The sequence below is a fragment of the Passer domesticus genome, chromosome 11, assembly GCF_036417665.1.
Source record: "Passer domesticus isolate bPasDom1 chromosome 11, bPasDom1.hap1, whole genome shotgun sequence".
NCBI lineage: Eukaryota > Metazoa > Chordata > Aves > Passeriformes > Passeridae > Passer > Passer domesticus.
This window is the reverse complement of record NC_087484.1, coordinates 17451428-17466710: the sequence shown is the minus strand read 5'-3', so window position 1 is coordinate 17466710 and position 15283 is coordinate 17451428. Positions and strand designations below refer to the sequence as shown.

Sequence of the window (15283 nt, the reverse complement as noted above, 5' to 3'; positions counted from 1 at the left end):
TCATTTGTCAGGGATTTCTGGTTCTGAAGTAACCTTTTTCTAATTAGAAAACCACATGCTATAGGGACTGACTGTAGGAACATTTTACTACATTTCACTTAGGCCAACATCAATGTGCGATACGTAACTTATTTCACTCATCATTACTTATTTCACCTTTCCGGTCCCAGCCTATCCTTTACAGGCCTTTTACTACTCCTGCTTTTACTTCCTTTCCCTGCTGGTATCCAAATTATTACTGGTTTGGCCCCATGCAAGTTAGCATGCCTGTGAAATGCCATTACTGAATGTTGCAGAGAAGCAATGGTATTGCATAAAGCAAACTGCTCTGGATGAAGGGCTGAGTGACCTTGGCTGAGCACATCCTTAAGTAAAAGGATGTGATAAAACATCATCCTCCCTCTAATTCACCTTTGAAAGCATTCTTTAGAAATGCTAGAAAGAGCATTTCTAGAGTAGAAAGGGGAAAAACTTCAACCAAATCTGCATATGGCACTGTGTCATTTATGCTTTGCAACAGCGACGGCCACCCTTCCACTGAACAAATACAGCTAAATGAGTATTAATTAACCTTCTTCAATCAAAAGATACTATGTCAACGTAGAAGGGAAAAAAGGAAGACTCTTTCAGTGCATTAACATGTAATTTCATTACTCAGGCACTTCTTTAGCAGGGGAGGGGGGATAGAGACAGGAGGGAGAAGTTACCATCAGCGAGTCAATTATTAAAGTACTTGACTAGCAGCCAATAATTTATTCATGGTTTTTTGCTGCCTCTCTCAACCCCCATCTATACCACTATTTATCTCACATTTTAATTTTCAGTTTATTAAATGCATCCATTTATCACAGCATTCAGAAAACCTATGGAGAAATGGAGATAAATGTGTTCTTAAGTAGCCCTGTTTCCCCAGGAGTGCAGCTGGCAGTAAGGGAGCCGTGTTGCTGCTGGAGCATCACTTACTGGGAGCCAGGAAAGGGGCACTGCCAGGTCAGCTGCCACCGCCTCCCTCGGAGAAAATTCCCAATCATTTTAATTCACTGACAACTGCATTATGCAAATGCCTACGGCCATTTATAAGTGCTGGAGCTGTAGCAGCTCAGGGGCTTCCAGCCTCAGTGGGATTGCAACACAAAGATTCCCCTGTTGTCTTTCTTTTACTGAGGTGCTAAAAGAATCTCTGTCTGAGGCAAACACCGTGGCCTGATCACAGCCCTCCTCCCCTTTGTTATAACAATCACAGAGAGAGACACTCAGACCTTCCAAATTTAAACAGAGTACTGTATTTTAATTTTAGTTTTGAGGGAGGCTCTCAGTAAGGATGGCCAAAATTAGTCCAAACTGCTCTTTGCCTTTAAAATCAAACTGCCACACGCTGTATGAGCCATTTTCAACTGTTGAGAGAAGGCAGACCAGGAGACAGCAACACAAATGAGCAGGGGTAAGATTTCCAGGCACAAAAGTGGCAGGGCAAGTATCAGCTCTCACTGACATTCAAGAGGCACAGAGTTTTACAGTGGAACTGATGGTTTTGATAACCTTTTATGAGAGGTACTTTGTTCTTCTAATGATATTTTACTTTTTAACTTTTCATCCATCTCAAATTTTAATTGCTCCCACTATTAATACCCTGCATTCATGTTCCTCATGCTGCAGAAGGTGAGCTTCACAAAGCCCACTCTGATAGCAGCTCACTGCCTGCTTTCTATGCTACCCTGGGCATGAGCCCCAACACCCAAGGAGTCTTTTAGGATTAGCAATGAGAGCCAGGTTTTGCCACCATGCTGCCCAGGGCAGCTGGGCAGAGACAACACCCACACCATGACAGTGGCACCTTTCAGCTCAGACCCAAGCACTGGTGTCTCACAGGTGCATTTCCAGCTCTAGCCTAGAGACAGCACCCAGCAAGCATTATCACTCTCTAAAGCACAGTCAGACTTAAAAAACCCCAAACAAAGGAAACAAAAAGGTTGTCCAGGTAAATTCTGCAGAGTGAAATTATCACACCTATAAATCAGAGAAAACAAATAAGCAAGTTTCACACTGAAATAGCTTCCTTCATTTCAAAGGCTTGCTCCTTACATCTGTGCTTTGTATTTCAAACATACGACTGTGTAGTTTTGTTTTGGTGTTTTTCCCCCATCATTTTGAATTCTTCGCTCACCATCTGCTTTTGCCTATCCTGTAACAATCATCTCAGTCTAGCAAAGATGTGAAAGATGCCTGCTTGGCATAGCAAGAAGGGATAAAAAAAAAAGCCAACCCCTGCAGTATTAATTCCCTCTACAAAATCTTGTACAAGCTGCCTACAGATAGAATATCAGTTGAAACCGTAAACCCATTTATAGCTGACAACAAGATTAATGACTTGTCCTGCACTGATTTCCTCCTATTAGCTATCAGTGGATCTGTTCCATCTGTCATTTTACAGGAAAGAGGGTAAGAAGGAGAAAAAAAAAAAGCCAGCACACACCATACAGACTTAATTTCTCAGTGACTTCTAAATTGGACTTGTCATGAAAATGACCTACTTACATTTAGTAACTACACCTTCCAAGTGGATGATATTGGGGTGGTCAAATTGTCCCATGATACTGGCCTCACTCAGAAAGTCTCTCCTTTGTTTATCAGTGTAACCAGCTTTTAGAGTCTTGATAGCAACACAGATCTCTCTTTTTCCGGGCACTTTGAGACGTCCACTGCACACTTCACCAAACTCCCCTTAAAGAAAAAGGCACAGGAATCCACGGTCACGAGCCTGAAGCATGCACTTGTGTTGTCAAACTGTTATGTCAGTACTTTTGGGAGAACTGTCATACAAAAATCATAGGATCACACATTCCCTAAAAACAAACTTAAAAGTATATTTACAGAAAAAAATGCAAAAGTTCTGGCACTTACCCACACCAATAACTTTTTCAATCTTTATGCAGGAGGCATCAATTTCTTTGGCAAATTCCCTCACAGCTTGGTTTGGATCCTCATATGTAAAAGGATCCACATATGTTCTAACACCTGCAAGGCAGAAATGTTTTATTTGAAGTCACTGATCTACATGCTGCTGAACACAGAACATATGAGACTGAAGCCTTAATGATATACAACAGCAAAGAGAGTGCACAATAAAAATGTACTGTAAGCCAGGAATGACTGATAAGGAAGGAAGGACTTAAGTATTTTTTTTCCCCCCAGTACAATATTTTAAAGTGTAAACATTTAATATTTCCCATTATTGATGTAAGGAATCAGGCTTTGGCCAATTAATGAGCTTTACAAATCACTGCAATCACTAGCATAATCTGTCAGGGACCTGTGAGACTAAAACACATCCCTTTTTCCTATGGGAGCCAGGAAATTCTGAGCTCAGGTCCTGGGTTTGGTACATGGAAGTAACAATAGGATTCAGTGCTGGAAAAAAGGCAGCAAAGTTCACATTCCCTTTCCTGCAGGATTGCCTCTGGCCCATTCAGAAACTGTTTTAGAAGAGTGTTGTGGGGGAAAATCCTGCCTAGAAATCAAGTGGCTAAGAACAGGTATCTTTCAGTGGCAAGGAACAATGGAAAAACTTGATAAACCCTTCTCCTCTCTGTACCCTCACAACATTTTACCCAGACACTTCTATTTTCCCTGTTATTGAAGTAAATAAATTTCAAAGCAGGATGTTTGCAAGAGGGGAAAAGAGAAACTTATTCTCTTCAAGGGGAATCCAATCCCCTATTTCCTGAGCACCAGAACATGAGCCACATTTTACAACCCAAACCAAAACCCCCAAGCACCAGGGCCTTTTACCTTGGTTCAAGTGTTTCTCCTCATCTGCCTCTTGCTTTGCCTTGCTGTACTTACTGCGCCTGCCAGAACAAAACACAGCAAGTGAGTGCAAAAGAAGGATCTCACTCTGGAACAAGCTCAGTTGTCCTGACCTGCAGAGACTTGAGCTGCTGGCACCTGCCACAGCCATGACACAACACACAACCAGGGCAGGAGGATCCTCACACTCCCCTACGTGTTATTGGCATCAACAGAGCATCAAAGGAAGCACAAATCTACTTGTATCTCAGCATTTAAAGAAAGAAAAAGAAGTTCGTGCTTCAGCTACTTTTTCTTCAAACTTACTTTTGCAGTTGAGGGCCCAAATTGCTTTTCTGCCCAAGCACACAGGGATTCAAATGCTACAACATGGAGGTGCTTTGGTAGATTGACTTTCAAACATCATTAGGCAAATGCCAACGTCAATACACTTATTTAACTGCAAATTTAAAACTGGAAACAAGTCTCTTAACACAGAAATGAGGATCTCAGCAGAAAAAAAGGAAGAACCACCAACCCTGACCATCAAAAATTAAGATCCCAAGGATTTTGCTTATTCTTTTAATCACTGCTTAATTGAAGGGGCTGAAGAACTCCTGATGGCAGAACTCCTCTACTAACTCTCTGAGCTGGAGGAAGCAACATAGCAGACTATGTTAATTCTATAGATTACTACTTCTACACCTACACCTGTGATACTGTAATCTAGTTATGCATTTAATTAGGGCAGCTTTCAGCTCCAATGGACAAGGAGCACTACAAAAAGCTGATACAAGAAGTTAGTCCATCAGGGAGGATATTTAGGAGACTGCTCAGCCAAATGTGTAGGAATTTGAAGTTGCCCAGCATTCAGTGGTATGTAGATGCAGAGAAATTATTTGGGCTTTTACCCACCCATCCTTGAGTGCTCAGAACCAAGCACAGAGCAGACAGTGCTGAAGAGAAGGGTTTACTGTTGCTTACTCTCAGTTTGCCTGTTCCTGGGAAATCCAAGACCCAGGAGAACTGACTGGCAAAAGGCTGGGGTGGAGAGAAGAGGGAAGGCAGAAGGAGAAACCAAGCCTGGAGAACAGGAAGGGAGAATGGCACTGCCAGCAATGTCCAGCTGCTGCCTGGAGTGCGGCAGGGGCCAACCAGGCCTGCCAGGGACAGCAGGGTGACACTGGGTTCATTAATGGGCTGAAAATGGTGCATAAGGAGAAGAGGAAAATGGGAACAGGTACAACAAAGACCTATAAGATGTGAGTTAAAAGGGGTCAAAAAACTCACAGGTAACAGAAAGAAAAGACATTATGCAGCAAATCTCCCTGAGTCTTACCAGACCTCTTCTGTCAGCAAAACCCCTCTGCCCCTTAGCAAAAAGCATCTCACTTCCCACTCTGCACCTGCCCTGTGGGGAATGGCAGCTTCCCACTGCTGTCAGCTGGGAGGCCACTCCCAGCCTTTCCCTGTGCAGTCCTCCTGCTGGGTCATACAACACACTATGCCAAGAATAAAACAATACAAATTAACCATTAAACAGAAGAAAAAAAAGTCCTTTTTGACATGTGACAACAACCTGATCTTTGAACCAAGCATCGCAGCTCCCAACATTGACAGGACAGACAAAAAAAGCAGGTTCACATCCAACCATAAACCAGTGGGAGCTTCTTCTCTTGAAACACAAATGGCAAGTTATTAAAACTCACACTGGATCCAAACATCCATTTAAACAGATTATTTGCCCCAGAACTTACAGCACTGGTATAACAGAGCTGAGTGAAATATTGGGATGATGTTCTGCTCCCAGCTACTGAACTGAGTAAGAAGGGACAGGCAGCACAAATCTCACCCAAGGCCACAAAAGTCCAGGCCAGCTAAGGGGACTGCAGAGATGGTTTCAGGTATTGTATGGAAGGAAAAAAGGGAAAAAGAAGATTCTGCATTTTAATCAGGATGCTTCAAATTAATTTTATTAATGTTCAGGCACAGATGGGAAATACAGAATGCTAACAGACTTTGCATGAAAGCATTTTAAGTATGAAAAAAACTCTCTTTATCTTATTTTTAAAAAGTACAAGCACCCTCACAACAGATTAAAAAATAACCTTCCCCCACTAAAAGACAGCAGAAAGCAGAGGAAAACAAAGGGATTACTGTTCAAGCAGTGTAATTGTAGCTTATTAAGTTTAAATAATACCTTCTAAACTAACTACCTACTTCCACCTCTCACCGTGTCACCTGTTGACCTCTCCTGCCCGGCTTTGGGCAGGACACTGCTGTGTGCCATTGTCCTGGAGAGCAGCCCAGGAGCCCCACGCCACGGGGCACAGGGCTGGGGCTGCCTCTGGGGCAGCTCACCTGAGTGGCAAAGGGAGCCTTTGTCACAGAGCTGAATGCCCTAATTACCGGGATTTGGGCACTGGTGATTAAGTAGCCGGCATTCAGAAAAGAACACAGAAGCTTTCAGGAGCTGCAGGGGTCAGAGACAGGCAGAGCTACAGGTGGGGCTGGTGATGAAGAGGAGTTAACAGCGGGGGGAATTAGCAGGCACTGAGGTGAAACAGCAGGACCTGGTCGCCATGCCCCTGCTCCCGCCTCCTCCTTCCCGCACAAAGAGGGATGGGGGGCTCAGGACCAGGATGGCAGAGCACCTCCTCCAACACCACCGGAAAAATGTGGGCAAATGTGTCAGCAGAGCAAAGAGAAATCCATTTATCAGCTGGAAGAATTTCTGAGAGAAACTTTCAGATGACCAGGATTTGGTCAGACCACCTTACTACACATAAGCCCTTTTAGAAGGTATCTCTCTCTGTTTTACACTTCCCCGAATCCTTTACAACTCATTTTGAGATGCTGCAATTTCCCTCAGCATTCCTTCATAGCAGGGTTTAGGACCACCCACCCCATGTCCTGCCTGCTGCTCCATGGATGTCCCCATCCAAACCTCGGGAAGTTTAAAGGAACATTAGGCAGATTGGTTCTCGCATAGCAAGGCACAGCCAAACAGCCTGAGCTGCCTGAAGGCAAAGACCTTTGACTAATTCTGCTGTAAAGATGAATTTTGGGACTTGAACAATGTCTTGAAAAAAGCATGAGGCTAAATTAGCAGTAATGACCCAGTGTTCAAAAGTGGGCACCCACAGCACATGCCCTGTTCCCACATTGGCTCGTGGATGCACAGAGGCCAAGTCTGCAGGCCAGAGCACAGGCTTGATTGTACAAATATGACTTTTAGGTCATGGTTAGATTACAAAACCTTCGCATGGGGACTCTCTGGACAGAAAAGCTTTTTCTCATCTGAAGTAATTTTGGAACAAAGTATAATTATTTTGCTATTAACTTCGGCTGGCGTAGGAACATCGTGAAATATCCCCAAAGTCCACACCTCTAAATGACATTGTGATAGTGGTTAAAATCATTAGAGTGACAGTGAATGTTAGAGTAGATTCTGTTTATTGAGAGCTACTTCCAGCTACTGGAGAGCTGTGTATTAAGGGCTATTAATTAGCAAGGAACCAGCATTAGTATGCACAGAGCAGTTTTACTGTCCTAGTATTTCATTCATCTTGCTCTGTCTTTCCCCTTCATGGCCCCTCTGAGACCAGTGCAGAGCCACAGGACATCCCCGAGCCCATGGCCACCAGGATGTTTTATCTCCATTGCCACCAGTGCCTGGACCGGGCTTTTGTCCCTGCTGCCCACCTGCCCTGGGGTGCCTTTGTGTGACTGCAGGCTCTGGGCAGAGATAAGTGAGCAGACAGCCCTGGGCAGACCTGTCTGAGCCCTGCAGGTCTGTCAGTACCTGGCTCCAGGCAGCCTCTCCTCTGACAGCTTTATGGCCGATCCTAACGAGAATCAATACGAGGGCAAGGGGTTGACAGTTCATTTTCTAAAGAGTGATCCATTGAGGGCCAATCACCAAGCAGTGTTTATCAGCCTTGGGAAGAGACATTTTTTTTATAGGGGGAGAAGGGGAAGGAATCATCTCAAAGCAGCTCGACAGGCTCAATTCTCCAAGGTGGCGACTCATAATTAGAAATCCAATGTATCCTGCTATCAATCCTACCTTAAATAATAAAGTGATCAATAAAAGCGAGAGGAGATTAAGTCATCAAGCTCAGTGATGCTATTTTCTGTTGCAATGGCTTTTAATAAACCTGTCTCTCCACACCACATTTTCATATGTTCTGTTCTTCGCTCTTGCCAGCATGGAGGCTCTGAGTTGAACACCCACAGAAAGTGATCACAATGCATGTCTACTTTCCAGATATTACAATCACAGTCACTTAAGTGCACCCCAGGACAATTTAAACACAGCAAATGAAGAGGAGTTTGAGTGCATTTACAGCTGATGCCATTAAACTGACCAACAGAGATTGACAAAATGTGCATCGCTCAGATCCCAGGCTTCAGATGCAGTAATGACACAAGCAGTTTTATCTCAAAATTATACTGAAGCAAGATCATGCTGATCTTTTTAAATGAGATTGAACACAAAGATGAAGACAGAAACACTCACACTGTGTTTCTGCTACAGTGTCCTCCCACTCACAGGATTGTTCCTGATGCCTGGGTTGAATCTGGGAGAATGAACAAGCACTTGGTAGAAGATTATGGGGCTGCATCCATGAAATACCCATCGATGCAGTTCTGCTGTGTTACTGCATCTGATGCTGAATGACTGTGGCTTCATTTTACAGTGATATCCCCTCACACAGGAAGGACTAGTACAGACTCATAGACTAACACAGAATCACCAGCATAGCAGTCTGATGGCTTAGTTAACAAAACTGCCGTTGTTTGTTCCCTGTCTGTCAGCAGTCAGTCCAAGAAAATCTACTGTACCCATACCCATGAAACTTAACTTCAAATTACACTAACCACAGATCTCTAGCTGGCTTGCTTCTCAATGCCAGTTATTGGAATCAGCTTTGCATTTGAAGAGCAAATAGAGCTGGAACTATTGCCATTACATCACATGCTGCTTGGTACTAATGTCGAGAAGATCAAAGCTACACGGGAGAAGGCTTGTAATGCAAATGTACTGTTTATGATGCTAATCAAAGAATTTAGCTTTGTTTGGAGGAGACAAAAAGCTCCCTGATGAAAGAGGGAGAGGGAGAGAGAAGCTTAAGTTCTTACCTCCTGCTGATGACAAAGGCTGCAATGAGAATGACCACAAGAACAACACTGCCAGCCACTGAAACAAGCAGCACTGTGGGATTGGTACCATCGCCAATGATGGGGGAAGGAACTGAAAACAGAAAAGGGAGCATTTGTGTCAGACAACCTCAAAAAATCAACCTAGGTAGCACTCAATTGGGCTTTCTGGCTTATGAAGGCAGTTTAGAGTAGCACTCACATCTACTTTCAGGTCTTTACTATATAGTCATTTGACACAATTTTTCCAACTGCTAATGAGCTGAAGACATGATATTTGATAATTATTTGGGAAACTTCATTTCACCAGGAACAAGGACTCTCTCTCCTTCTCCCCTCCAGTGCTGCTCAGAGGGTATAATGACTAATTTTTTTTTTGCCTTTCTAATTGCTTTCCACTCTTCTTTCCTCCTCCTTTTTCTTTCAGGGAGGACCAGATATCACTCCACAACTGACACTAGCAGAGTAAGTAATTTTAAAATGTCTGCTCTCTTCCTGATGAATTGTTTTCAGTTGTTAACATCCTGAATGATATTGCCACTAACTGGCATGACCTTAACTTGATTTAAGGAGACCTCTACGTCCAAAATAAAATAGGTTTGGTCACAGTGCCTTTCTGCCACTGAAAAGCAAACATTTTGGGGGCTAAATCTGCATGTTTCCTTAAGCAAAGTGAAAAGCCTTATTGACAGCATAGTTTGAACATTCTTGTCTTTATATAACTGTCTAAAGAAAAGTGCAAGTATGGGAGCTGATGTAGGACACCTAACTGATCTGTGCCAATAGCTTGTAAAAGGAAGTGACAGGGTTCTATTCTCCTTGAAATAAGATATTCCAGAAATGTGCAAATGTCTATTTTTCAGAAAACAAAATCTCTCAAGCATCAATGGCTTCCAGGTGCTTATGAGGGTCCTGTTTCCTTATACCACAGTTCAGTACTGTCACTGCTAGAATCTACAATACAGTGTGGTATTCACATTCCCCGGAAAAATCCCTTTTGCCCAGGATTTTTCTCCTAGGAAGCTGAGAAGCCTCAGAGAAAAAGGAAAACAATTATTATTTCAATTGATTTTCCTGTGTTTTGCTTGTCTGGAATGTGTTTGGAGATTGTTTCACTAGTTTCTGGTGTGTTATTTTGACTCATTGGCCAATCAGTGCCAAGCTGTGTTGGGACTCTGGAGAGAGTCATGAGTTTTTCATTATTATCTTTTTAGCATTCTGTGATTATCCTTTGTATTCTTTAGTATAGTTTAGTTTAGTATTCTTTAATATAATATAGCATCATAAAATAATAAATTAGCCTTCTGAGGACATGGAGTCAGATTCATCATTCCTCCCTGCCACGGGGCTCCCTGCAAATACAACAATATAGATGTCTCGGGCCAGCTTCATGCCATCACCAACACCATGTGGCCATGCAGGAACATCATCTCAGAGCACTCACACCACAGTCCAAGCACCCAAGGGGAAACTCCCCGCACACAGCCCATGGTATCTGCACTCTGCTGCAGGAGAAGCAGCGCGGGGTGGGAATGCCACTACCTGTGTTGGTGGTGAACTCGAAGGGCCCGCTGAAGTCCCCGTAGCCTGCTGCTGTCCGGGCCCGCACGTGGAACACGTAGGAGGTCAGGGGGTTGAGGCCTTTGATGTCGGTGTTCCTGGAGGCCGTCTTCACGATGCGATAGCTGCGCTCGTTCTGGTCCTGCCACGGCAGAGCACAGGGTGATGGAGACAAACTGAACCTGGAACCCCACTGCCTTGCCAGAACTGTCACATGGAAGATGAGTAACAGCAATGGAATGCTCAAAATACATCCTGAGGGCTCCTGCTGCTGGCCTTGCTCAATCCCCCTAGTGCACGGGGCTCTGAGCAAGCCAAAAAAGGAGGATGAGGCAGTACGTATGATGCTCATATATCACTGATTATTTAAGAAGTCACACAGTGAAAACCTTTGGAAAACGGCCAAGCATTCAAATAGGATCCTCTTGATGAACAAGCACATTTTACTCACACATGCAGGCACTTTCCTTTTCTTTCTACCAGCCAGAAGCCATAAAAAAAAATGATAAAAATATTTTTAAAAAGAAAAGACTTAGAAAACATCTTCCAGAAAGTCCATTATTAAAAATGATTCTATTTTTGGCTGGAAAATCTATCAGAAAATGTAATAATCTATCTTCCCTGCAAATCAGATGCCTTTTAATGTATGTGGAAAGCAAGTAAGTGATTTTTTTAAATAAAAAAATTAGAAGTATTCATGTGCATGTGAGAGACAGCGTGCACAAGCAAGAGCAGGTAATTGTTCATTTCTGCAGAGATCCTTCAAAGAAAATAGCTCTTTTCATAATTCCCTACTTGAGAAGTTATTTGAAGGAATAACATCTCCCTCTAACTTGGAAAGTATGAAGAATCTAATTTTCTCTCCTCATTCTCTATTAAAAGCCAGCCAGTCCACACTATCACTCTAAGCAGGAGCTGTCGGCAAACAGATCTTATTATTATGACTCTGTTATATACTTCATTATTATACTTCTGTCTATGAAGTAAAGCTAACGTCTCACTTCTGCCCAACACTATTGACTCTCATTATAAATGTGATTGCTATAAAAGCTCCGTTTCTAGGTAGGAAAGAAATAACAAAATAAACTCATACAGTACAGTAGGAACAGCCTATGAGTCCTACTCTTTCAAGCAGCCATTCAAGTGCATGAAATCCTTAATTGGATTTTATTAAACTGAATCTATTTCGTTTCAAATGATGGAACCCTATCTGGAAATAAACCACAGTGGAATGGAGTAAAAAAAATCTGTGCCCAAGCCCACCCTGGCTTGTCCATTTTTGAGCAGTACCTTTTCATAGTATTTGACCTCATATTCCAGGATGACTCCATTTGGCCTGTCAGGCTCCAGCCAAGCCAAGGCAACACTGTGCCTTGTTATCTCCTTAGCCTGGATCAATGCAATTGGGGATGGAGCTGCCAGGAGAAAACAAAAACAAAAAAACATTATAAGCAATCATTTCATTTTAATTAGGAACATGTATTTTTAGTTGTAACGTTCACAACATGAGCACTTTCAGAAATTGTGTTTTTCTTGGGAGGTGGGGGTGAGAGGAAATTAGAAACATTAAAGATTTTTTCCCATTTTCTCTACCAAAATGACATTTAATCATCTCTAAGAAAGATTGGGTTTGGATGCTGGACAGTATTAGATAGGTGGGTTTTGAACTAGCAACACAGTTGTCTAAGCACTGCAATGTTCATGAGGCCCAGGTAAAAACCTTAATATGAGATCATGGTACTAAAAGGATCTCTTATTTTTGTCCTGTGTCATTTTGGTCCACAGTCACTCTCTTCTTCCATCTCCCAAAATTACTGATGTTATTCAATTAGCTACTTACTTTAAAGGAATTATTATGTTCCTGAGGTTCCAACCTTGTTTTCTCTAAAGCTGAGAAAATATTGCCTCTGAATTTAGTAAGGCCAGAGTAAAGCTGAATACATATAATTTAGGCCCTCCCACTACAACAGGAAACGTGTATTTCAACAGTCTGAGCAAATTTGTGTCTCACAACTTCTCCTGCTTACACCCAAATCTGTGAGCAGTCCCTGGAAAATGGGCAAGGGCCAGATTCTGGTTTTGGTAGCTCCTTCCCAGCCAAAAGACACCAGAGCCTGGTCCGGTGTGTGCCAAGATGGCATCTCCTGACCCTGTCCCATGTGGCGCTGCATTGATGCCATGAATAGAAAGAGCAGGATTACACCACCACTGGTAAGGGCTGCAGCATTTTTGGAAAAACTCTACCTAGCAACAAGCTAAACTCCAAGACCCTTTAAACTGTATCTGTGTCAGTAATAAAGGCTGCAATGAAGAAGATAATGGAAAACATCTCTTTGTGCACCGTGCACAGTCTAAAGAGCCCCTGCTAATGCTGAAGTTCAGGTTTCTGACTGGCTGGAGGACAATGCCTTCTCCCTCTGCCTGTGATAGCAGCAGATTCATGGCTGTGCTGGGGAACGGGTTTCTGAAGATTTATGAACCCGGCTGCCCCTTTCTTGCTGTTGTGTTGCTGTGTGGTCACATCTCTAGCCAGCTGTTATCAAGCTCTTTTGATGCTGACAATAGCTGGTATAAATGGTGGAGTCTCCAGGGATAAAAAGGGACATTCATGAAATTTTTAATCTTATCTAACAAAGCTGTCCTGTATAACCAGAGATTAGAGGTCTTCCTAAATTGAATATATTTCTTCTTTTGTCCCCTGATGCTGTAGCTGCTCTTTTCCCCCACTTCCCTTTCTTTTTGTTTCTTTTTCTACCTTTAACTTTGGAATGACGTTCCATGAAAATGTTATAAAGTTAAAAGTATCCTTGAAACAGATATCCTTGAAAACTACCAAGAAAGGCAAATAAATAAAACAGTCACTATAAATGAAAGGAAAATTGAATGTTGAAAGCCTCAAACCTACTTGACCATATCAGACAGTTCTGATGGAAGTGAAAATAACCGGTAGATGCTGCAGTCACAAAAGGGTGTCTCCTCTTGATGTGAAACCATCAGGGAGCTGCTTCCTGATTTACTATTTGACAGTTTGGCATCTCTGTTAGAAATGCCTCCAAAACCTTTATTTCTTTTTTCCTTGTCTGTCTCTCACAGGCAAAGGCAAACACTGAATGACAGCGGAGACTATAAACACACAGCCAACAGGGAGGATCCAGGTGTGCTCCATCAAATTATATCTGTGGCACGACTGCAAACCTGCTTAATAACCTCACACTTCCTCAAGAGAGGATCAAACCTTTTTTTAATTCCCATCTGCAATAAGAATACTGCTCAGCTAATAAATTAGAAATCAGATTTGTTACCCTAAAACGCACACGCACACGCCATTACTGATAAACCAAGCGGAGAGAAATCTGCTTAGTTAATCGCTGCCTCATGCAGGGCAGACAGCAATTCTTTTTACTGAGAATCCATCACTTATGCTGCTCTGACCTCAAGAACTGTAGAGAGAAAGTTCCCTTTCTTTCCTTTATCCTCTCTTTAACCTCCTTGGTTTGCCATTTCATTTCAGCAAGCATCTATATTGGAATTTACTGAGTCCTTCAATATTGGGCTGGTAAGTGCTGTATGAAAACACATTTCTTCTCTGTTGTAAAATGGCTATTTGCAGCAGAAGAATTTATATTAACTAAACCTTCTAGTGAAAGACTCTCAGCTTTATACAGCTTAACAAGTGATTTCTCACTTCTCCCAAAAAATGGACAGCTGATCTTAGGCACTACACCATACTGGAATAAACAACATGCCGCTGGTTTCTAGGACACAAAAAGGACTTTTACATCAATTCCTTTGTTACTCCGTTCACTTTTAAGAATGGCCCTTTTTTTTCCTTCCTGCCCTTTATATGCAAATTCATCCTCCTTAACTTTTAATATCTTCTTTTGTCCTGGATTCTGCAGATGAGCCATTTGTTCCTGACTTTGTTTGGATTGCACATCCTGCCTCTCCATACAGAAATACTAAGAATGCCAAGTTCAATTACAGAACTGAAAGAAGCTCTTCAGGAGTGACATCCCTGCAGCACAGACCTACAGTGGATGGTGAGCTGAAACTCTGAGGACCTTGAGGAGCTGGACCCAGTACCCACAAGGTACTACAGTTATGCCACTGCATGGATACAATCAACAATTATCAATTCCCTTTCATTTCTGCAAGTAGCCACACAAATCAGTGTTATTTTTCCCCTTTTTTTTTTCAAGATCCACCATCTAACCTGAAAGACTGGACTCCTGGAGGAACACCAGTTTCTCCTTGCACATGTATCACCAGAAGGCATAAGAGACTGGTCAATATTGTCCAGAATAAAGAGGATATCAGCACTGCCAGCTCAACATGGCACTCGAGGCAGCAGACACAGCCTGAGTGAGCTTGTGCAAAATATTTACATTCTTTGTTCTTCTGCCTTTTGCCTTTAAATTGCCTCTTAGGGATGATGTGAAGATAAACTTGTAACAGGTTGTAAAATGATGCTTTGATCACAAGCAGAATAAAAGAATACTCTCTTCTGTGTGCGTGGGCTAACTGTTCATTAGATGCATACATTCCTACATAAAACACATTGAGGACAGCTTGACCAAAAAGAATAACATTCACAATTAAGGTGTTCACAGTAAGATCCCATGAAATTATGAAATTTTCTTTCACCTTTTGCACTTTCCTCCACCCTGCTCCTTTATGTTTGGAAAGCAGCAGTAAGCAATGACTTGTTTGTCAATCATCACTGCTTACAACAGCCAGCTTTCTGCCACACGTGCACAGACTGCACATACCAAGC

The 15283-nt window shown here is 42.5% G+C and overlaps 1 protein-coding gene across 2 annotated transcripts in view; it reads right to left on the bottom strand.

Annotated features, from left to right (window-relative positions):
- The window catches only part of EPHA4 (EPH receptor A4), a 104990-nt gene that overhangs the window by 15987 nt on the left and 73720 nt on the right, over window positions 1–15283 (bottom strand). For both annotated transcript variants that reach the window (XM_064386026.1, XM_064386027.1), the window contains exons 6-11: window positions 11800–11924; window positions 10492–10651; window positions 8932–9043; window positions 3790–3848; window positions 2902–3015; window positions 2536–2721 (exon numbers count right to left, since the gene is read on the bottom strand). In XM_064386026.1, the coding sequence (XP_064242096.1) occupies window positions 2536–2721; window positions 2902–3015; window positions 3790–3848; window positions 8932–9043; window positions 10492–10651; window positions 11800–11924 (756 nt within the window). The remainder of the gene's footprint in view (window positions 1–2535; window positions 2722–2901; window positions 3016–3789; window positions 3849–8931; window positions 9044–10491; window positions 10652–11799; window positions 11925–15283) is intronic.